The sequence below is a fragment of the Nyctibius grandis genome, chromosome 12 (assembly GCF_013368605.1).
Source record: "Nyctibius grandis isolate bNycGra1 chromosome 12, bNycGra1.pri, whole genome shotgun sequence".
NCBI lineage: Eukaryota > Metazoa > Chordata > Aves > Nyctibiiformes > Nyctibiidae > Nyctibius > Nyctibius grandis.
Genome location: NC_090669.1, coordinates 6,340,610 through 6,365,143, shown reverse-complemented (window position 1 = coordinate 6,365,143; position 24,534 = coordinate 6,340,610). Strand labels below are relative to the sequence as shown.

General features: G+C 36.9%; 1 protein-coding gene across 3 annotated transcripts in view; it reads left to right on the top strand.

Moving 5' to 3' along the window:
- The window catches only part of CHD9 (chromodomain helicase DNA binding protein 9), a 106,132-nt gene that overhangs the window by 45,625 nt on the left and 35,973 nt on the right, over positions 1 to 24,534 (top strand). For all 3 annotated transcript variants that reach the window (XM_068411489.1, XM_068411490.1, XM_068411487.1), the window contains exons 5-12: positions 5,759 to 6,096; positions 14,478 to 14,589; positions 18,112 to 18,258; positions 19,529 to 19,597; positions 19,686 to 19,741; positions 21,148 to 21,265; positions 21,795 to 21,881; positions 23,269 to 23,406. In XM_068411489.1, the coding sequence (XP_068267590.1) occupies positions 5,759 to 6,096; positions 14,478 to 14,589; positions 18,112 to 18,258; positions 19,529 to 19,597; positions 19,686 to 19,741; positions 21,148 to 21,265; positions 21,795 to 21,881; positions 23,269 to 23,406 (1,065 nt within the window). The remainder of the gene's footprint in view (positions 1 to 5,758; positions 6,097 to 14,477; positions 14,590 to 18,111; positions 18,259 to 19,528; positions 19,598 to 19,685; positions 19,742 to 21,147; positions 21,266 to 21,794; positions 21,882 to 23,268; positions 23,407 to 24,534) is intronic.

Genomic DNA, 24,534 nt, shown 5'->3' with positions numbered 1-24,534 from the left:
GTGTGTGTGGCGTGACACACGTTCATACTGTAAGGGATCTTCTACAGATTGACTCTCTCAAGGGTGTGAGCTCGTATCTTTTTTTTTTAATAGATTCACTTTTTGATTATAAAACTGCCATAAAAAATCACTAGAAGAGTTATTTATGCAGACTGTTCTAGAGGAAAAAAAGGTCAGAGTACTAGAACGGAATTCAGAAGTCACAGAATTGAGTTCATGCATTTTTTTTTTTCAAAATTGCATTCCTAAATACAATTTTATAATTCAAATGATGAATGGATATTCCTTCAAGATTTTTCACTGTAGCAGCTTAAAAGCAACTGCAGTTTTCAAACTTTGATGTGATTATAACGTGAAAAAATGAGAAGGTAATTTGGACAAAAACCCCAAGCTACTGATAATCATTAGTTATGTGATTCATTTATTTGTATTACGGTTGTGATATTGATACTATTTTGGTGACTTGACATGCACAAAGGGATTCCGTGTTTAGTAAACATGGACAAAGATGGGGTGGCCGTGCCTGAAGATCAGGTTTCCTCCAGGTGGCTAATTTTAGCTGCTTTTACTGTGGTTGACGTCAAGGTCATCTTGATTTTCCTAAGGACCCGTGAAACTAGAAAGAACTTGTTATGCTCTCAAGGCATACAGTACTTAGTATGTGCATCTTCCCGCAGGTGTGTACTACTATCAAGAGAAGTAAAAGGCTCATCATTCAAGGCATTGCAAATGTAAACTTTGGCTTTCTGTTATTAGGCTAGTTAGGGTCATAATTGAGTTCTTAGTGATAGCTAATGTTTGGGTGAGTAGATCCACAAGTGAAAATAGTTCTTAAAAAAAAGTGCTTTATGTAATTTAATCAGGAATGTATCACTTATTAAAATTCCAGGGAAAGGCATTACCAGTCCTTAGAGTATATCAAGAATGGATGCAACTCAGGAGAGATATTTAGTCTTCAATTCTGTATGTGCACAGAATCTTTAAAGCAATACTCCTCTCATACCATTCATACCATGAATGGCCATACCTACTGTCAGAAAGGTGTTCTTACAGTAGAAGCAATGTTTTACTTACGGAACAGGTAAGGCAGGATTTGGGGGGGTTTTCTAAGGAGATAGAAGTGTTTTCTATGTTAAACTTTCTTCTTGGGGCTTCCCTTGTAGTGATACGCAGAGGATGTGAAGAAACTATTAGTTGTTGTGGAGCAAATGAAAATTGGTTTAGCCTTTTGAGGGGAAAAAACCCAATGTCTGTAAGCATTGAGGACGGTGATTTGTCTTTGCTATGGGAAGTACTGTTACGCCAGCGAAGGTCTTCAAATGCATGTCCTACGTGACCCACAACAAAGTGTTGGCAAAAGCCTTCCTGTGAAAAGCCTGCTCAGCAGAGTACTGCTAGCGATTGGGAAGACTGCTGTCATGATGCTGTCTCTCGATACTGTCTGGTAACTTGATTGCTTTTACAGTAGTTTAATTAAGGTATCATTCAGACATGTGTAGTGTACCTTCTACTCCTGCAAGACAGCATGTCACAGTCTTTTGAATACTGCCGAAGAGAAGACACTCCCCTGGCTGCTGTGAAGCGGGGCATATGTGGGGATGTCCACAGCTGCTGTCTTATCTGTTCTGCCCGTAGTATTTTTTAGGGCTAGCTCTTCCGTGTGAGCAGCAGTACGGCCTATACCTGCTGCTGTTAATGACTCTTGCAGGCAGCAGCAGTAGACGGAATTGACGTGATTCCTGCTGATTTCCCTGCTGCCCACAGGACTGCGGGAGCTGACGGGAGGCTTGTTGATGGCACTCAGCTGCTGCTCGACGAAGCTCTTAGCAGCAGCAGATACCCTGGAGCTCTCTCCGTGCACACTCTAGACGGCATTGCATTGGCTTATGTTCCGTTATATTTGGATTATTATCTTTGTAACCATGAAAAGTAAAAACATTTTTCCTAATAAAATCTTTGATTTTAAATACGTGGCTGCCTCAGGGTCTTCCTTGCCACCTTCTCCTATATGTTTGTCAGTTAAGAATTGCTTTCTTAATGCTGATAGACGGAATACGTTTGTAAACCGTTGAAGGATATATATGCTCCTTTAGGATGTTTGGTCTGTGTCCCCTCTCAGAAAGGGGGAGGGCTACTTTTGGCTTGGCAAAATGCTTTGTCCTTTTTGTTGTAGATGCTATGTAGCTTTTGAAATTGTTTTCAGTATGCATGATGATTTGTAACTATTTATAGCTGCAGGTTTTTTGGAAGCGTGAAATGATTATCAGAATAAAAGGCCTCTGCTGGATTAGATGGTTGTTGTTGCTTTAGTTGCTAAGTACATGCAGATACTGTTCTCTGTAGTGAAGCATGTTTCTGGTTCTTCTAATCTCAAAACGCTTGTGTTGCTTTCCAGTTTTGGTTTTTGTGACAATGGTGACTTCCTTGATGAAGGTTTCATTACAGCTTTATTTAGCTTAGAATGGCTGGCTGGTGCCTTCCTGCATCTTCATGAATGTCATTTCCATATGGTTAGAAATGTCATAGCGAAATTAAAAAAATAAGTTCTTGGTTTTATAACAAATAGCTTACTGTTTGTGCAGTGCAGGAGACATAACTTATAAACAGAAGCAATACTATAGAGCAAGAAGCCGAGGGTCAGCCTGAGGAATTAAAACATACAGTTGCCTCATCCAGCATATTCAGAGTTCTACAGTAAGAAAGTAGTAAAAGTTGTTGAGGAATAACTTGGGGAGCAGCTTTGAGCTCTGAGGAAATGTAGGGTAAGAAATTTTGCTTTAAAAGTAATACAATATCTAGGAGGATTATTGCAAAAGAATTATGAAAAAGCCACCATTTCTATATTGCCCACTTAATTATTAGGCATTTCTTGTTTGTTTGTTTCTGGCCCAGGAATGTTCACGAACGTACCAATCTCTTAAAAATCCTCTAACTATACTGGCATTAGTAGCATTTGGCTTAGAGCTGAAATTATACCAAGAGTACATTAGGAATATTTTTTGTTTGGCTGATCTCAAAATGCAAAATAGTACATTATTTAGCATTTTTACTAAGTTATGAAATAATAACCCTAAAAGATAAATCACTGCAATTTGTTATAGATACTGTAACTATAATGTTACAAGAAGCATCTTGGCTAGAGTTCTCAAAAGTAAAATTAAAATTTAATAATAGTCCTTGTGATTAAGCTGCATATTTACAGAAATATCTTTGAATTTAAGTGGTATTGTTAAGAAAATAATCCATTTAATGTATTGGTACCACTAGTATTTTCAATGGACAATGAACTTCATTTTGAAATTAAACAGAAGTGACATTCTGATTAAGTGTAAGGCCTAATCTTGACAATCTCAAAATCCTGGCAGTATTTTAAATTTTTATGGAAAAACACATGTATCACAAAACAAAAGTATATTAACCATATATATATTAAGCAAAACAGAAATTAAATCCTGATCTTTCTTCATTCTTCTTTAATGGGCTTCTGAGAATAGCGGGTATTACCAGGATGGAGCTATGCTGTCAGAAGCTTCTTGTTCATTTAATAACCTTTCAAAAAACCAATCATATCCCTTTTTGGTTTTGTTTTATATGTTGACAGTATGTACTCAAAAACTTGTCTGATCTTTTAAAATAGCACTTTCAAACAATCTTGGAATGAAGAGGAGTTTGCCAGGTAGCTGTGTCCCGTGTAATTGAGGAGATTTTCACCGCAGAGCGTCCCATAGGTGTGGGCATGGAGCAGAGGGAGAAAATCAAGTTAAGGAGTTCTTCCATTTTCTGTAGGAAGCAGGGAGGCCTGTAAGCAAATGCTTATACAGTCACTGTTGCTAGCTTATAGCAATGAATTCAATGTAAAAGAAAAAATTAAAAAGTATATTGGAGGGGAAAATATGTTTGAGGCCACAGACTCAGAGGTTTGTCCCCCCGTGCTGTCCCCCGGCCCCGTTTCGCTGCGAGAACTGGCGGTGCGAAGTTGTCATGAATTGCAGTCCAAGGCAGAAAAACCGCTTGGTTCCCACGGCTTTCCCTGCAAGCGAAGAAACAGGACTGCCGGAGGTGGAAAAGTAGGAGTTAATGGCGGTAGCACATGGAGGGCAGAGCAGTCGGTTGGGGGTTAAACTGCGGAGTGTAATGGCATAATACCGGGCAGCACCATCTGCTGGCCTACTTCCGCGGAGCCGCCGGTGTGTTTAACGACATCTCTAATATTCATGCTGATGCATTTTGATGCTTTGTGCATTCATTTCTTTCCGTGCTTTGTTGGAATCTGGCTGTCCGCTTACAGCTGTTGTTGGGAGCCCGCTCGGGAGGGCAGGCAGCGGCCCCCGCGTCCCCGGGCGGCGGGAGCCGTGGATGGGCACTGGCCAGGGGAGGAATATGTTGATAAATCACAGTGTGTGGTTGTGGAGGGTTGTGCATATCTTGGCTGCAGCTCGCTAAATAGGCCATTTAGCAATCTTCTTTCAATGCTTTTCTCTTGAGCACTGCCTGGGGTGCTGAAAAAGCAGAGGGCAAGCCTTTGTCTGACGCCAAAAATGTCTTCAGTGAAGAGGCCAAGAGGAAGGGTAAGTGCGAGCCTGAATGAGTGGGAGGAGGAGGGGTTCTTTGGGCTAAAAGGCTAATGGGATTGAATAACCTTCCTTATTACTGGCTGCTGCTGCGGGAGCCGGGCTGCATCGCCATCTTGAGCTTGTTGCTGTTTGCTCGGGTCTCGGTTATTTGCTGCAGCCCGCAGGCCCTCAGGTGGCATCTCGGAGAGCGGTGCCGATCCTGCCTCCGGCCGGGGCCGCGCTTGGTGCGCAGCCTGCCGCGGGGCACGGCCGGGCGGTGCGCGGGGCCGGGGCCTGCGCTCCGAAATGCCCCGTGGCTTTTCTTGGTGCTGTAGGCAGAGGCGCGTTTACGGGTGAGAACTACCATAACTGTTATCTGCTGGGGTTTTTGTCTGTTTGAATAGGAAATTCTTCCCATTCCTCAGAGGGGCAGGGGGAGGGGAGGAGAGCACAAACATGTCTTCGGGCCTGCTGAAAGCCAGGCTGATAATCTGAATATTGCATGCGTGGTGTAAACAGTTCTGCGTCCATGAAACGGTGACTGAAAACCTGAAAATGAAAACAGGTTACATTTTCTAACTAAGGCACCGACCTTATGTTGATCTAAATAAAAGAAATAACTGCTTTCTGATCTTTTTATGAATATAGAGCTGTGTAGTTTTGCTTTTATCTTTTGTCAGTTCTTTAATCTTGATGTTGTTTGAGCATCTGTTCCGCATAGCACTTAGTCTTGCAGATCCTTTGACTGCTCTAAGGTATCTGTGGTCCTGGTATCTTACCAAAGGCGAAATACTGATGCTGTTGCCTTTGGGAGTTCTTTGCTTTTTCAGATTTTAGGAGAAGAACACTTATTGGAGATATTGGAGGCATGTGTTAAATGTATGGGAATGCTTGAAAGGTTAAGGATCAGTGTCTTTAACTACAGAGGTGGAAAGAAGGCTGAAGGAATTTTAGAAAGATATTTTTTACTGATTTTCAGTACGTGGATTGGTTGTTTAAAACCCACAATTGATGTAGTTATTCTGAAACCCACGCCATTCTGTGGTATAAACAGAATTCCTTTTTTGTGTCTGCATGAGTCTGTGCTAGTTCAATATTTTTTAAAAATGCATATCCAGATCAAAAACATTTGCACTTTTTCTTTCAAGAAACGTTTCTATTCTTAAAATAAGGTGATTTTATTTACTTTTTGTCTCTTGCTACAGCCTCCTTCCTCCAAGAAGACTGATGGTTCAGGATCGTATACGAAGTTGCAGAATACCCAGGCGAGGGCAATGTCTGAAAAGAAGCAGAAGAAAAAAGCAGAGTCGGAAAGTAAACAAGAGAAGGCAAATCGCATAATATCTGAAGCGATTGCAAAAGCAAAAGAGAGAGGAGAGAGAAACATTCCACGAGTAATGAGTCCTGAAAACTTTCCCAGTGTTTCAGCTGAAGGAAAGGAGGAAAAGAAGGGTAGAAAAGTTAAATCCAAACCAAAAGACAAGGAGAGCAAAAAACCGAAAACTGGTTCCTTGTCCAAAATTAAAGAGAAAACAAAAATTGGGTAAGTAGATTAAAATGTCTTACTACTTCTCTTTGGACTGTAAATTCTTGATTAAAATGAAAACTGCTTACTGATAATAACATGTTCTCTTCCACTGCCTACACAGAATTCTTCCTGATTAAGTCCGTGTGTGGACTCTCTCATTCAGGAACAAGAATGCTCTGTTTTCTCTTTAGATAAAATCATTGTAGGGCTGTCCTTTTGAAAGGAATTATTTTAAATTCATATCCGTAAATATTCTATGCTTACTCTGAAGCATAGACAAGACAAAAGTATCTTTCATCTAGTGTTGTAATCAGTTCCAACTCCAAATTACGCTTATCTGATATTATAAATGCTGTCTTTATCAATTTTGGCGTGTATGTTCAATACAGTGTACATGATAAACTGCATAGGGAGAAACTGGAAGCTTAATGAACTTGTAGCAAGTGAATATTCTTACCGATATCACATGTATCAAAAGTAAAGTGCGTATTGGAAAATTTGTATTCTAAGCACTTTGTAGTCTTCTGTTGTATCAATGTAATCTGCCCTCTTAAAAATTTTGCAGACTCAGCTGGGTCAAGCTGGGTGGATACCTTGGGGTAAGGAGCTTTCAAAAGACATTAGATCTTAGAACGCTCCAAGGGATTCAGTAGGTAGCATGTCTTCGGACTCTAGAGCTAACCTAGTTCTCCTGTATAATTTCCCATGTTAAGTGTGTCAGTCAGGGCTTGAAATGGAAATCGTAGCTACAGTCTGATTTTTATTTTTTAAATCCATGCTCTTTTTGCGGTAACAGAAATATTAACTAGCATCTCTCTCCAAATTTAAATGTCTCATATACATATGTATATTCTCATGTGTATGGAGCAGAAGTGAATGTTCTTTTAATCAGCCCATTTCTCTGTATTTTGGGGGGTTTTTTGTAGTTTTTTTGTTGTTGTTTTGATTTTTTTGTTGTTTTTTTTTTCTAGATATCAGTGCTTTTCTTATATGTTTGAAGTAACCAACTTCCTTGAGAAGTTATCCCATAGTATAAAGGTTACTGCTCTAAACTCGGTTCTTAACATGAACTTTCATGGTCTTAATTTCTTTCTCTTCTGGTTATGGATTGGCATATGAATGCTGCTCATAATATTCCTTAGCATGCTGTATAGTGCTTCCTTTTCTTTTTTTCTCCATCCTGTTTCAAGTGGGATTTTGAATGTGTAGTTCCAAAGTCGATTTCACTTTCATGTTTTTGAATTTACTTATGTTCTATAACAGGCATTTTGTGGGTCTAATCAGAAAACTTACACGCTGCTGTTTAGCTGGTGTCAGTTTCCTGAAGCTTTGTATCAGTTGCCTTTAGTGTGCTTTTTATTCATTCTTTTGGATAATTAACACAACCTGCCAAAATATCATCCTTATGATATACTACATAGTTCCCATATTTTTACTGGTTTTAATCGGAAAAGTGAAGTAAACTGTTACCTTTGATTTATACTTCTGCATTCAGTTTTCTGTCTTCATGAAACGCTTAGCTGTGCACATCAGTTAGGATCAGTTTTCAAGATTTCATGAGACAGCATCAGTTGAGAAATAGACGTTTCTCAAACTATATTTTTAACCATATTTGTGCTTGATCCAAAGCATGCTGAAGCTGGTAGAGAGACTGCCATTTAATTAAGTATGGCCAACTTGTCATAACTTTGCACTGAGCTGTGAAGGGTTGCCTTCCCGTTATGTACCCATTTAATCAACTGATGCCCCAGTAGCACTCTAACTTAATCATGCTGCCAGGTACTGCTTTAACTATGTGCCACACATACCTAAAGATTTCGGAGTCAGATCCTGTCAAAGAACAGTGAAGGGAGTCTTCTAGAGCCACGTATTACAGATTTTAAAGAACTTCTGTGTATTTTGGTGGACAGCAGTAGATCAAATGCTTTCAGGCATCCACACGTGTCATTTTTGTATCCAAACAGCTTCATGTGGTGTTATGTTGTGTTAGCACTATTTTATATTATTTATATAAATACATAAAATATTAACTTTTAGCAAAGAATATACTACAGTGGTTTTGAAGAGTAGTAATTGCAAGAAGGCCTTGATTTTTTTGAAGAATGATCTTACCAGACTGTTTTCTATGCAAATGTAACTATTGATCTTCTTAGATAAGAAGAATATTTACTATAGAATAGCTATACTTGTCTTTTCAAAGGTGGTTAAAAAAATTGTGTGATAAACAAAATTTGTTTTATTTAGAGAAGAACAAAATTAAATCCAATAACTGATAAAGGTTTTAGAAGGCTGAACAACTCTTTTAAAGGCTTCTTCCCGTGTTACATTCTTAAGAAAATATTTCTTAACAAATCTAAGCACATTCTGGAAATCATTGTTATGTCAAAATAGGGTTGGGGTTTTAAATGTGTGGATTGGTACATTGGTTTTCTCATTTATCTTAAAATAAAAAAAACTCTGACTGAATCTTGGGAGAATATTTTACCATGCTAAAATAATACCTTTAGAAGACAAGTACTTTATTGGGCAAGAAGGGGAAGGGAGAACCTCAATTCTGTGAAAACTTTTGGATTTCTCTTGGAAATAAGGATTTTTGAGATCTGTTTAAAATTGGAAGAGAAAAAATTACTATATTTTTTTCTTTTTTACTCAATAAGGAGAAAAGCTTAAAAAAATAGCAACACTGTTTATATGGCATTGCTTGCATTTAAGCAGGAAAGAAAACCTGAAGACAGTAAAAAGTCCCCTCATGATCAAAAAGATAAACAATTTTCAGCTGTTATAAACTGTTAACAGCTGTAGTTCTTCTGCAAGCAATAAAATCATGAGTGAAACTTTACAGCCAATAAAGGTCTACAGTAAAAAAGAATAAGCTAAGTTTTTAACAGTAGTGGAGAGTTTGTTTGGGTCCATCTGTCCTTCCTTTTTAGAAGGAGTTCCGCTATCACATATCCATCTCAGATGAATATCTTTCTTTTCATTCAGTGTTTTCTGTAGCAAACTCATTTAACTTGCAGTAACTGTTAAATATGCTGATTGAGTTTGGATTCTGAGAGCCAGCCCGGTGCAGGAGGTGGTGTGGAGTTAAGGGTGTTTGAGAAGATCTGAAGTCAGACGCATGTTTCAGGTGACTCCTGTTTGATTTGAAGGCTAGTATAGAGTTGAAAGAGCAGAAGCTACTAACAAATGTATTGATATTTTTTTTTTTTTGGAAAGTGTTTGGAGAATGGTTTTAATCTGATCTTTCACATCTCTGCTAGGATCAAACGTGGCCTATCCAACATGAGCACAATTGTACCGTCTCTAGTCCAGCACTCAAACAGCAAACTCTTATTTAGATTGCGATCATAAACTTTGCTGGGATCTTGAAGGATCCTGTCTGTAGCATATCCTGTGTAGCACGTCCTGTATTGCTCTTGAGGAGGATTTGCAGAGTTACACAGTGTTCCATCTGTGCAAATGATATACTCTGTGTCGCTGGTCTGCTAGAGCTGGACCTGGAACACTAGTTACTGAGCAGACCTCGATAAAATTGCCTGGTAGCAATAAAAAAAGTAATCAGTAAAAAAAAGGAAGTGTGCTTTTGAATGTAATACAGTACAGCTTTTCCTGAAATTGAGTAGCCCTCATCTAGGATTAAGATGAGTTTTAACTACTGTGTCTTCATTTAGGGGATTTAGGGGACAGGATGGTTGTTAAACAGTCTTTTTTTTTTTTTTTTTTTCCCTTGCTAATTAAGCATAATTGATATGTGTTTAGGGGCTTCATGTTAACTGTTTACATTTTCCTTAGTGATTCCTCTGAGATCTACATGTACAGAAAAAAATCACAGCGTGATTCTTTCCAATTTATCATTTCTAGTTATAAATTACTAGCAGTTACTTTCCAGGCAGGCTGTAGTTTCTTTCTGAAGGTGAGGATTAAGGTTTTTAATCCTCTGAGCTGTTGAAGTTAAAGAAATAATGCCTATCAATTTCAGTCAAATGATTTAGAACTGGATTCAGTGATTAGTAAAGTTTCTGTGCCATAAGCATTGGTGAAGATAAATTACTAAATTCTTTTATTACCAAGAACATTGTAAGCATATGACAGAAACTGTTAGAACAATGCATGTATAATATATGTAGTGTTACCAAATTAAGTAACCAGTTTGCTTTATGCGTTGATTACTGATCAAGTTAATTCTTTAAAATTAACTTTACCATTTTTCTGAGGACTGCAGAACCACTTTTCGTGTCCTCACTATTTGCTAAGGTGCATTGATGTTTAGGAATCTATTTAAACCCTTAACATTTTTGTATAGAACTTGTTTTCATTTATAAGCTTTTTCTGACTGATTATAGTTCTACTTCTGCCATTTAAGGTTATGCATATTTAAACTAAAAAGTCTACTTTTTACCACTTGATATGAAGGGTAGAAGAACTATGAATTTGTGAACATTCTGTTGTTCAACAGAGTAGATTGGCATTTAGGTTTTATAGCTCTCAATGTATTCCCACCTACTCAAACATAAAATTAAATATCATGGCCCTGATGAAAAGCAGCAGCTCTGCATTGGTGATGTAAAGGACAATATCAGTAGACTACGTTTAGGATTCTTTTCATCACTGCATAGTTTAAATAAATAAATCCCCCAAATCCTAAGAATTTGATTTACAGAAGTTCGATTCAGGGTGGTAGTCCTTAAGTTCAGAACTGTTTCCTGTTATCAGAAATGGCTGTATTGTTTCATGTGCAAAAAGAACAATGGTGGATTTTTTTTTTAATTGACCCTTAAATTATGTAGTAATGAATGCAGTAAGTCCTATGTGATCCTGTTCACTACTCAAATGAGTAAATGTCTTTGTCACCTTGAAGCAGGTCGCACATATACTGTTTATGACAGAGCATTTTTAGAACCCAAGACCCGGACAGAAAATCTTTATATGATCACTTGTTGATATGATAGAGTTAAGTAAACTCAGTTATCAACAGGAGACATGGGGAGGGGGGTGGAAGGGACGCTGATCCTGTATCATTTAAGTTTAAATGCATAGAACCTGAGGCGAGTTTCCTAGAAGGCAGACTGAGTTGTCTTTGTGGTTTGTGTTAGTTAACGCAAACGTTGGCTAATAGATCCGTGCTCAAAGGGAAGAGGTGCTCACCGAATCTTTTTGTTCGTTAGATCATAAACTATTTTTGTCATGGTTAGAAATGGCACACAAATTCCAAATTTGATCATCCTCTGGGATGGCTTCGCATGCACTGAGCTGTGACTCCTTGGTGAAGTTTTCTCTGCTCCGAGATTCTAGTTTGGATGCATAAGTTGGGTCTCAGTGACATAATTTTAAGTTTCTACTGCAAGATATATGAATGCAAAATAGTGTGGGCTTATCAAATAAATAACTAAACACTTGTTTGTTCTCTTGCAGTTTTATTCCAATGTTGTATGAGCTTGAAATGGCTGTTAGTTCCAATAAGACTATAGGAGTATTTTAAAAATCTGTGCACATTCCAAAAGTTATTAATTTGAAATGTAACTGGAGGAGACAGTGGCTAATATTAGTGTGTTAGTATTATTTATTAAACATATGCTAAAAGGATAAGAGCAACTGTTTTTATACCACCAATTTAACTCATTCCAAGAGGATATGCTGTCTTGTCAAGGAAATATCTGCTTTGTATTTTGCTAATAGATAAGATTTTTAGCTAAGTTTTTAGTGATAAAGAAATAGGAATACTGTTGATAACAGAGAAGTTTTATTGCTAGTAATATAGCCAAGTTCTTTGACTACAAATCAAAATATTTGGGAGGTGGCTTTGGACACTAATAATGAGTTACTTGGTGTTTCTCTGTTTTTGGAAAATTGAAGTAAAACAATGTATTAAAGGCATGCGTTGAAGGCCAGCAATACTTATTATTTCTTACATGCCTAGTATGTATTTGCTGGTTTTCTTTTATTTTCTCTTTAATACTTCCTCATGTTCACTATGTGGAAGGCTTTGAAAACTGTTCTTTATAATTTTCAAGCTGTTCAAAGTGCTGACAATTCTTCCGTCACTTTCTTCGCTATCGAACAGAAGGAGAATGGAGCAGATTCTTACTGGTTCTTAATTTATAAGAAAGAAGTTGCACTGCTCCTCAAATAGTGGTTCTTGATGGTCTTGCTGATACTTTAAGTCTTTGTTTTGTGGCTCTAAACCGTGTTAGGAGTATTGTGCTAAGGATCAGAAGTAGTAATGGCTCATGAGATAGCTTCTTTTTAAACCTTTCCGTTGGTATAAGTTTTTCGATGTCTTTAGTTTGTAGTTATAGGAGAAGGAAATATATGTTAAATCTACACTGTCTAATTGTTAAAGTATTTCTCGATGTTATGTAATAAGATCCATTTTAAATTTAAAAAGGCAAGAGAAGGTGAAATAGGAATGGAGTCTAGTGATATTATTTATTCTGTGTCTACAGTGTGCTGTTTCCTTTTCATAGAAACAGAATAGATGATAGTTTCTGTTCAGAACAGTTTGTTTCAGGGTGGAAAAAAGGGATTTTAGCCAAGGATCTTCTGCTTTTCATGCAGAAATTTATAAACTGGCAAGAGAACGTGCTCTCCCAATGAAAAATTTTCACAGAATTGATCCAGTTTACAAGCTTCTGAAAATCATTGTTTTCACATAGCAGATTTTTTAGAAGTTTTTGGCCAAAATATGAGCAGATTGCATTTTTACTAATGGAAATGCATGACTTTAGCACCATACTGTCGTTCAGCAACTTTTGATAGCAGAGAGCATTGTGGTTCTGGGCACAGGATCAGAAAGAAGTGAAACTGTGCATTTATTCCTCTCATTGGCACCATTTCCATATAGAGGAGGAAACATTCTGATCTGCAGCATGTAGAGAAGATGTTAAGAAAATTTCAGGGCGATGCTTGTGAAGAGAAGTACTGGGGGTAAGGAATTTGAGATAAGGCAAAAGCTGACAGAGAAATGGAATATTATGTGTATGACTGCAGGGGCAGTGCAAGAAGTGAACGCAAGGAGGGACTACAGCTACAGAGGAGGGGCTTTTTTTTTTTTTTTACCTTTCCACTGAACATACCTAGTGGTTAAATATTGAAAACCAATGAAAATGTTCATTGCTTCTTAAAATATGCCTATAATCTTTCGTAAGCCATGTTACTTAAACTATCCATAGTGTTTTGGTAATTTAAGATCTTCATTTTCGGTGTGGACCCTTAGTTTGGGTGTAGTAAATACATGCTAGCTCTCTTATTTGGCCACTTGCAAAGAGAACCAAATGAGTGAGATACAAGTGTTTCAACCACTGCCTTCTCATCCTTGTCATCAGGGGTTTTTCAGGTGGCCAATATTTGATGCTACTTTGGTGTAAAATAACTTGTATTGCCTGTATAAAGACTCATTTGTTCTATAAAATGGCAGAAGAGGCTTGTATGCTGGAACAGTTACCTCATTTTCTGTTACACAGATCTGGTGATTAGATATAAAATATATATTACGATATAAAGATGAATATTTTAGGACAACTCTTTGTGATTTTATTGGATAGTTTGTCATCATTCTGCAATTATGCCATTGAAAACATATTTAAAGAAGAGTATTTGGTACATTTCAAATATCAAAAAGTAAATATTTTGACACCCTTTAGTTAAAAACAAATCAGATTAATTGGTATTGTGATTTACAATGTAACCTTTAAATCTGAACAAAGAAATAATTGGTGCTTTTTCATTAGAATTTAACTAATTTATTCAGCATGTTGTTGTTTCTTAACGTATTCAGAGAGGTTCTAAGATTTCTCACAGCTAAACCTGCTGAGTTTTGAATACAACTTCTCTTTTTTACTTTTTTTTTAAAAAGCAAAAAGGATTTGTGCAATTCCCTCATTTTTACCATCGAATGACTTATTTAAACATAAAAGTTTGGCATGTCAGACAGCTTTGAATGATTGTAGATTGTTGTCCATAGCTAATTTTTTTGAGTAAAAATAACATATGATGTATTTCGCAATGATAAATTGTTTATGGTAAATAACTTACTGTTGTCATCTGCAGATGGTATTTATGCAAACTTTGTATAGTTTACCATTGTCAGTTAGTTTAAATGTTGGATTTTGCATCTCTGTTACTCATTTATAGATTTAAAATATGTATGATACAGAGGAGTTTGTGATAGTAAGGTAACTGCTTGCCTGTAGAGAAACTCAGTAGCAGAAAAGACTGTCTACTGTAACGTTGTAGCTTTTTGTTTTGAGACATATTTTTCATTTTTCAGATGGTGCTTCCTGAGTTTTCTAGTAAGAATAATATGGGAATTGCTGTTAGATGTGGTGTTATTTTTAATCTTGAAGTTAAGTAGACTAGTATATTGCATTCACTTGGACGTTGGGTTTTTTCCCTAACAGAAAGCTAATCATCACACTGGGTAAGAAGCAGAAAAGAAAAAATGAATCCTCAGATGAATTGTCAGATGCTAAGCAGACTCCGCAGCGGCCATTGAAAGATGAAGATTCACAGGTCAGTAGTCAGAATTTTTCCCTTTTAAATTTGTATGTGTTGTTATTTCTACAGGTCTTTTCCCCCGCCTCTCTCCTTTTTATAAGGAGACTTCTTTTAAAGGAGTTATACTCCTTCTGACACAGTGACAGTTACTCTCTCTCAGCTGTCTGTCTCTTGTAGGTAGAACCTTACATTATCAGCTACTTCTCTGAGTTGAAAAATCAGAAAATCCTACAGAATAGAGTCCCCTTTCTGTAATGGGACTCCAGTGCCCTGCTTCTGTTTCATTTCAGTACAGAAGTCCATAGGTTTGAGACTGTAAGTACTCATCTGTTGAGCTGGCAGTTAGACCTGATCCTTACTTTGGCTGACATTGTGGGGAAAATGCAGAGATTGCCTAATAGAAGGGACATTTATAGTGAAACTTGCTCCTTGGGAACATTTAAAAGCCTTGTTGAAAACTTTACTGTTTTTTCTGAGCTCTGCTTCTGTAGAAACTGAAAGAATTGATTTCTTACAGTGTTGGGTCTGAAGGGAGCAATGATCAATATGCTGATAGGCTCTAGTTGCTTGTGGAATGCTTCTGGAGGAAGTGCTAGATCAAGAATTAAAGTGGTGGAGTCATTCCCTTGAATCTCCCTTGTAACTTTCTTTCTGCAATTTTTCCATATAATGCCCTGGTATAATAATAGCATAGCTAATTGTTTACAAAACTTATGCACAAAGAAGTATGAACTGTTTGTAAGAGATTATATTCTATTTATGCGCATGTTAGTAACAGAATTACAGCTTACTTGCTTTAGGGCAAACTCCATTAAAAATAAGGTGGTATGCTGAAAGTGCACAGGTTTTTGTCCTGTGGCAATTTCATCTGCAGAGAGTAAATCAATATTCAAAAATAAGGTGTTGTTAAGTCAAAATTAATTGCATTATTTGATGACAATGCCAGAAAACAATTATGAGATACTGAGTTGACCTTTAGTATTTCACAGATAATAATGCTGGGGGTGGAAAAAAGGATCAGAAGCTGTTACCCAGAATGACTTTTTATTAACTTAAGTGATAGCTTGTCTTAGGTAAAGGTTACCTGGAAGGGAACATGAAATTATTTATTTCTCAAGGAATTTGTCTTGGTATGGAAAGTCCACTTAGTACACTGAAGGAGGTGGAAGCAGGTTTAGTGGTTCTGAAGAACGTAACTTCTGAGTTCTGAAGTTCTGTAATTTATCAATAGTGCTCCGTAATCAGATAGGTATCAATTTGTAGGCCAGCAAATATAATACAAAAGACTGAAGATAATTTCTTTTTCTGATTGCTTTTGGGTTTTTGGATATTTGGTTTTTAGCACGACAAGGGTCATCTTCAGTTCTAGTGTGGATAAACAGGGCGTATCGTCAGATTGCATGATCGTGGCGTGAAGGGAACAGCGGGTAGAGATAATAAGGAAGGGGTGGCACAGGAGAGAAAAAATTGTACTGCAGAATGTCACAGCAGTGCCCTGTCTTCAAAAGAGTTTGGGACAAGCATAACAGAAGAGACATAAGTTGCTTTACTTGATTCATTCATTCTCTCTTTAGTTTTCGAACATTGTCATGGTTTTCTTTTCCTCTTGCAAACGGCTGTCTATTTTTAAGCTCTGGGGGGCAATTTGAGGTTTTTTTTCCCCCTAATTCATTTTGTATGCTTAGTTTCACAGTAAGTGTCTTACTTAAATACATTGATTTATTTCTTGGAAAAATGTGCGGTACTACTTTATTTTTTGCCGTAGTGCATTTGTTTATGACCATGCTCCTCACCTTATGGAAATACAAAGTTGTTTTTCGAACAACTGAGGGTATGTGTTAGTATGTTGGAGAACATACATCTGTTGATGTTATGTTACTCACTTCATACTTGAAGAAAAGACATAGTGAGAAGGATTGAAAATGCCAGTTAATGCCTCATTAGGTTTTGAAAAATCCAAGAAATACTTAATGACTAAAACTTGAACCTGGTTCTTAATCCTTCTTTTCCTAATTCATACACCATTTTGCAAAGCTCCTATTAGCTGACATTTAAAAGAAAAATACTTCTGTCAGCAAATTGTCAATTTAACTATAATGTGACATTCTATGTCATGTTACTGTGTCTATTTAAATGTGAAGTTTCTTTTTGTTCTAACACCCCAGGCCGCACGCACTCACTTTTTCTTGAAGAATAGCTAATCTGGCTACATTATTGTGGAAAGCTGATTGAGTAGTTTCATATATCCACTGTTCCAGCTTCTCCAGAAGAAGGGTGATGCCCACTCTTTGGGTTTTACTGTATATGTCGTGTTACTACTCTACCTTACTAAAATACTACAGTGTAGTTGTTAAAGTATAGCTGGATCTTTTACCAGATACCAGCCAGACCAAGGCCTGAATTTAACAGTCAAGAAGAAAGTTCCTGTGCTGCAATCTTACTGTTACTTAATATCTGCTCTGCAGAAGCCAGGATGACCACAGCATTTTGTTTTCTGTTCTATTCACAACTTGTTCTTCTCCCAGCTGATTACCTCAGTGTATTGCAACCAGCAATGGCTTTTCCTAAACAAAAATACGCCTTGCTGTGTAGCTCAATATAATTAATTTATTTCATAGAGACTGGTTTACTTTGCTGATTTTTTTTTTTTTTTTTTTTGTGATGATCAGTTCTCCAAAGCAGATTTCAGTGTTTTCAAATGTTAGCTGGCTAGTTTGATTCTGCTATCATTTATCCAGTGGATTTACAAATTAATCTTATGGTTAAATATGCAGTGTCTCATATATTGGTACTGAGGGGTGGAAGTGATATGCAATATCCTAATAATTGAAGTATTTGAAACTTAAACAGTGAATGAGAAGGAATTATTTTCTTAGACCGAACATTATTTCTCCAACTGGAACTTGTCCTCAGATTCTTGCTGAAACAAGAGTGGAAGATTAGAGAGAGAAACTGCACAGTAAGCCAAATGCTGCTGTTAAACAAGCTTGATTAAGGTGGAGAAGAAAACAAATACATTAACAAAGCAACAAACTTCATTAGCCATCAAGTCAGACTTCGTCAGCAATCTGACCAATATGATCTAATGAAAATCTTTGTAATTTTTTGAATAGTGCTGTTGTTTAGTAGGGACACTGCAGCATAGTTTGTATCTTTCACTCAGATTCTTGAATTGGACAGTAACACACTGCTGTTATACTGCATTATGAAATTGCTGTTGAAATACTGATGCTTATGGGAGATCTGTTATATACCAGCTTTGTTCTCATACCCTGAAAATATTGTTCCATGTTTGCTTTCGAACTCTAAAAATAAAAGTATCAAATGTTTATACAAAACAGGGAAAAAAATTAACTTATCAAAAATAGTATATGGCTACTTCTGTCTCTCTGTGATTCACATGCTTCATATTTTCTAGCAAATGTTGGCCTTTGCTTTTAGATAGAGCTAAAGTATTGCTTAGAGTGTCCCCAAACTTGAAATTCATGTTCAAGTAAGTTTTTGGTAAAACCTCTATTTTTATTCTCCTGGATGCAGAAGAGAAGATCAAATCGTCAAGTTAAAAGGAAAAAATATGCTGAAGAAGGAGAAGGAAAACAATCAGAAGAAGAAGCTAAAGTTTCTGTGAAAATCAAAAAGAATTCTGCCCCTTTACCAGCTGAACAGCCTTTACAATTATTTGTGGTAAGTAAAAACTGGCTTGGTCTGTAATGGGAACTTCCAATTTGTCTCAAGTAGTTCAGTGAATAAAGCTCATAACTTGGAAGGAATACATTATTATTACTAAGCCATAGTTTATTTAATGTGACATCTTGCTAAGATCTTGCAAACTAGAAGAAATGGCTTATTACTATTTTTTCTTTTCTGTTACAAACATTCGTTGACTTAACTGAAGTTAAGGATAAGACTAAGGATAGGTATATCTCAGATCATGTGTTATGCTGCATAGGCATATGAAAAACCTGTATGCTAATATTATCATGACTTTTAGAAGTATAAAATTGATTAAGCCTATGGGGATCTCTGCTTACCAAGACTTCTAAAAAGGGTAGTTCTCCCTTTCCTCTCCCCCCTTCAGGTTTACACTTCACTGTTGTGCTGGCACACTTGTGCCAGCTCTGGGACTCAGACGTAGTGTTGAGCCATTCTAGGTCAATCAAGTGGCAGGAAACAAACAGGAAAAATGTGTTCATGAGATGTTTGAAGAAGTGCCAGAGTTGGAAGGAGAAAGATAGTATGATGGGGAACAAATCAGGTGACTCTTTATTGGAAGCAACCTTTAAAGATTCGCTCTTTATCTGTGGAACTACAGCCTTAGTCTTGGCAGAGCTAAGTAGTCCCCTATCTGTGTCACACCTAAGCCCTGCTGGAATTCCCAGGCACAACCTTGTCTGCCCGATTCCACAGCACGTTTGTTATCTATGTTCAGAGTAAATCTATTAAGTTGAGTTTGACACATGACTGGTTTTGTTTTATTAATTTTTTTTAACCTGTCTGCCAGAGTTCTTATTTTTCCATATCTATATAACAAAATTCTGTGTATGTCCCCTGCATCAGACCAACTCAGCAGGGCACTCACAGTGAGTCTGTGTCTGGAAAGCATCAGAATCACCATTGCTTGCACTGTAAGTGTGTTTGGCAGGCGAGCGTTGCCTCTGATGCGCTTTGGAAGTGCCAGACTTACTATACTTTTGCATGTATTTCTCTCTGGAAATAGGCCTGGATTTTAAATTTTACTCCCAGACTGTTAAAGAGAATACTACTGGTAGAGGTCAAATTTGCCTTTATTGATCTTTTAACAAGCCGCTTGTGTTTGGAGGTTTTAAGCCTGATCAGTTTGAAGAGAGGGCATTTACTGCAATTCATAGTGTCATTGTTTTCCTGTTTTAAGCCTGATCAGTCTGAAGACGGGGCATTTACTGCAATTTATGTCATTGTTTTCCTGCATTTATAGGAAAATCCAAGTGAAGAAGATGCAGCAATTGTAGACAAAATCTTATCCTCCAGGGTAATAAAGAAAGAAGTAAGTGATTTTCATGGCATAAAGTTGCTTATTTGAAAAAGGGGGTTGTATCATTCATTTTACATTTCCCCTGAATTTCCTTTCCTAGATATCTGCTGGGATGACAGTAGAAACAGAAGAGTTTTTTGTAAAATACAAGAACTAGTAAGTATTAAAAAGTTGTTTCATTGGAGATATTGACTGAAATGCTAAGTATCATATTAATGTACTAAAGTTTTGTATTGTTTGAAGATTACTTATAACCAGATTTTGTTGTCTTTTGAGATTTTTCTTTACAAATTTGATCTTAAAATTGCTAAGAATCTGCATTATATTGTTAGTAATAATTTTAAAGCTATCAGTGTTGTGAAACCAACACTGACCAATAAGCTGACAGCCATTATTGCCAAAAGAACAGAATTTTTAGAGAAGACCTATTCGTTAAATTCAGCAGGGGGCTACACGCCTGAGGCTAATCATAATTTCATGAATGTAAATCCGAGCTATTTTGTGAACCTAGATTAGATATACAGTGTCATATACATCTAGTCGGTCTTACTGTTTTAAAAAGAAAAAAAACTTCTAGCAATAGAAATTATTTTACATCACAAGCAGGAAATTAAAAAAAATGAAGAAAAAGAACTTTCTCCATGTTTTCCTATTTTAAATTTCATACCTATCTTCCTGTCACTACTCAGTTCTTCATGTTGAAAATGCGAGCACATTTTTCATTTTACATATGTGAGTAATTTCATTACATTCTTGCCAATAAATGTAATTTTTTTGAGTCTCTGGATTCACGTGTTTCTGGAGACCATTTAGCTCTTCTTTTCTGAAAGGGTAAATTCTGTCTTTTCATCTGAGGATGAGTAGATATCCAGCAATAGCTCTTCTTTATTTCTAGCATATCTTTAGAAAGCTTAAAAAGTGATGAAAAGATATTGAAAAGGGGGTGTGAGGAAGAAATAGATGTACTCCTGTCGAACCAGTCTAACTTCAGAAAGGCTCACTTGGGGTGCAGTTAGATGGTGTAGGTACTGGTGCTTACGCTTCCTTCTTCCTTTGACTCTGTTACTTTGTGCTTCTCCCAACCCCATCTGATGACATTCCCTTTTGCCATGGGCTCTGATGCTCCTCACTGGTCTTTTAATGGGCTCAGCTGTATAGTTCAGCAGTACCTGTGAGGAGATGTTCACATGAAGTACGTGAAAAAGTTAGATCCAATGTATTAAGTACTGTGTATCTCTGGATACTTTCTGATAAGAGGTGTCAGATTTTAAACTTGATTTATTTAAGCTCGCTTTAGATACACTTGTGTCTCTTAGGACACATAAAAGAAATCTGTGAATAGAGTTCTATGGATCCTAGCCCAAAAGCACTGCCTTAACTAGATGCTCTAAGGTGATTATTTGGAGGAATAAGTCTTTGATCTTTACAGTGAATTCTGTATTAAATGATAAAATGTTCTTTTTTGAGTGAAATTCTGGTTTATAAAATTTTATCTTAACTGTATATTAAAAATAGATAGTAAGCTTTTGCTTTCACTAATATGTTAATCTCTGTAATTTTAGCTCTTATCTCCACTGTGAGTGGGCCACAGAACAACAGCTTTTAAAGGATAAAAGAATCCAGCAGAAAATAAAACGATTCAAACTAAGGCAAGCACAAAGAGCTCACTTTTTCGCAGATGTGAGTATGAAATATACGATGAAATAAGCTTTTTTTTTTCCCTTTTAAAATTGAGATTAATAGTTTGCTTTTAAATAGAACAGTTGAATGTTGAGAAGTAAAAATTAGCCATTGGGGTTGGGTTTTGGTTGCAGCGGGGAGTTGTTTGTTTAACATAATTTTAAGAGCAGCTCTCCTGGAGTCACTGAACTAGCCTGACTTGCATGGTTTAACATTGGGATTGTTTGGGTAACTACAAAGTGGTAAGGAGGGAAAGATTAAAGATTATGTTAGTATGGTTAGTTTCTCTACTATATGACTTTCCCAAGACAGCCCTTCATCCCTAAATGACTGCATTTTCTACTCTAATGTCAGATCCCTCTGCAGTGCCAGTTGCCAAAAAAAAAAAGGTGGGGGTGGATTTTAAGATGTGTGCAAAAGCCTCAGTAGTTTGCAGCTGCCAAATTCATTTTGTGTACGATGAGACCAAGTCTTAGCATATACCAGCATTTTTTGCCTCTCTTTTGATTTTACTAATCTTGCATTGCAGATGGAAGAAGAACCTTTTAATCCTGACTATGTTGAAGTAGACCGGGTATTAGAAGTATCTCTCTGTGAAGATAAGGACACTGGTGAGGTAAATATATCTTAAATCAAGTCAAGAAGATACACCTCCAAAGTAATGTTTGATAATCATAATTTTAGCAGATTTCAGAGTAACACCTTAATAATTTTAAGCTTCAATAATATTTTTATGAGACATGACAGTCTTGTCATTTCCTGTGTTAGCTGTGTATTTCGAAATAGTAATCAGAGTTCAATGGCTTATATTTTTATTAGTGTTAACAGGTTGTAATAGACAAAGCTTAGGTAGTTATTGACATAAATGTGAAGTTTGATAACTGCCTTGTGAGTTCTGACAAAAGGCTGATGCCATGTACTGTCCTGCCTCTCTGATAGTGACAAGGGGTCACTGCTGGAAAAAAGCATGAGAAGGCAGTGCAGTGGTGGTTCCCTCTTCCTCTCTAACTCTGTCCCTAGGTTTTAGGTAACTGGTGATTGAGAGGTGTTTTGATAGCCACCAGTGGACCCTTCCATCTGTATCTATCAAAACTTTTTTTAACTTACAGTACCTCTTCTGGAAAGCTAATATAGAACAGAAACATGAGATTAGAAAATTAAAAAAAGGAAAACAGAAGAGCAAATAAATTGCCAAAATTCAGAAAGTGTCTGAGGCAAGCAGAGAACAAAGACTGACAAAGTTGTTGATTAAGGCTGTTGGAATAGCTATGATACTTACTCTGTTCTTCTAGATAGCAAAATGAGCAGACTTTTACCCAGTGATTTCTGCACTAATCTTCCTCCAGTAGGGTTGAGGGTTAAAATTACTTTTAATTATATGCATCAGATTTGTCATTATTACACTTCTAGAAAACATGGTGTTGTCCTAAGACTTTCCCCCAACTTCTTGAAAGATGACTTCTTGTTTCATTTTTAAATATTTATTTACTGAGTCTAAAATAACCTGCTTTGGTTCCACTTTTTGAGACTTTTCCTGAGTTTTTATATACGTTGCCCAGCAGACCTGTAAAGCTTTCTATTTTGTTGAGAAGACCTCTGTTTTGGAAACTTTCTCAAGCTCTTTTGTTTTAGGCTTAGGTAGCCTGATTTGGAGAGTGAAGGAGATGTTCTGGGTAGCACCTCTGTAGTTAACCTCTGTAGTTAATTCCACCCCTCTGCCCTGTTTCCACAAACATCACAAATGTAGTAATTTATCTTTCCTAAGACTAAGATTTACTTATGGGTAAGTGGGATTGAAAAGTACTCCAGGGGTCTACAAGTGGCAGAATATGAGAACTCAAGGATAAGTAGGTAGATAACAAGAATCTACACCAAATGTTTTAAAAAGTATCAGAAATGTGCTTTTGTTTCCAGCTCTCATGTAAGCTAGCTACTCACATAGCATACAGTTAATATGCCTTACTAAATTAAAAGCTGATAACATTCAGAATTTTCTTCTGCAGCCTGTTATTTACTATTTAGTAAAATGGTGTTCGTTGCCATATGAAGACAGTACGTGGGAGCTGAAAGAAGATGTAGATCAAGCAAAAATAGAAGAATTTGAACAATTGCAAGCTTCCAGGCCTGACTCAAGGAGATTGGTAAAATTATACCGAATTTACTTGTCTGTCTTCGCAAATTGGATTTGGTTTTCCCAACTTTAAACTTTTATGTTAAAACATAGGGCGTATTGACATTTTGTGTAAAGGATGTGTATGCCTTGTTACCTAGGAATAATAATATTTTCAGGTAAGGATAGGTAAATATTCTCACCTAACTGTTAAAACCAAAATTTGTTTAGGAAAAAATACAAAGTGCTGTAACTTTCTGAGCTTCTAACTGAATGAAGAGCAACACATTGAAACTGGCTATCACAGAATCTGAACACCATTAAGACAAGGAGAAAACAGAATAAAGTATAAACATCCTTTTATAGAGAACGGAGTTAATTCTTGTGCTTCAGCACTGAAGGAAATTGGCAAATGAGTTCTGTCAAACAGGTTCCGTAATTACTTCCTGCTTTTATTTTTCTTTTCATAAAGGGCTAGCTGAAAGGAAGAAAAATACATGTAATAAGGAAATAAGTTTTATCTTCAGATTCTCAATCTTCTGTCTCATAGAGCAGGAGGAAACAAAATAGTTCTATTTAAAGTCCTATATGTCATTGTCAGAGTAAGACATGTGTGTCCTGCGTGGTGTAGTACAACACTTGTTCTAACTTTTCAGTTATTTTACATAACTGAATATGCACAGTGTTTTAATTTGCAGGCTTTGGATTTTATTTTAACGGTTTTTCCATCTACAGATTAACGTCTTCACATTATATTTAGTTCATTTTTCTAGTATTTATTAAAAATCCTGCCATTTTGGCATGTGGGAAGAAGGGCTTTTATACCTCTCTGTTATCGTATTGGGCTTTGAGAGAAAAAGATGATTAAAGGGCAGCTGTACAACTGACCGTCATCTTAGCATCAGCAACAAGTATTTTTTGTTCCAGGCTCCAGCAAATACAAGAAGGTATTTGCTGACTGCAGCCCTGTGAGCAGGAGTGTGGCTGCTCCTGGTGTGGGGGAGAGGACAGATGGCTGCTTGTGGGTGAGGGGAGGAAGCCACAGCCTCTGGGTAGGGACAGCTACTGCTGCACTGAGACCTGGTGTCAGGTGATGATGACATAGGCAATAAAGAGATAGAAAACTCAAATCTAAAATGCAGAGCTCCCAGATAAGGCC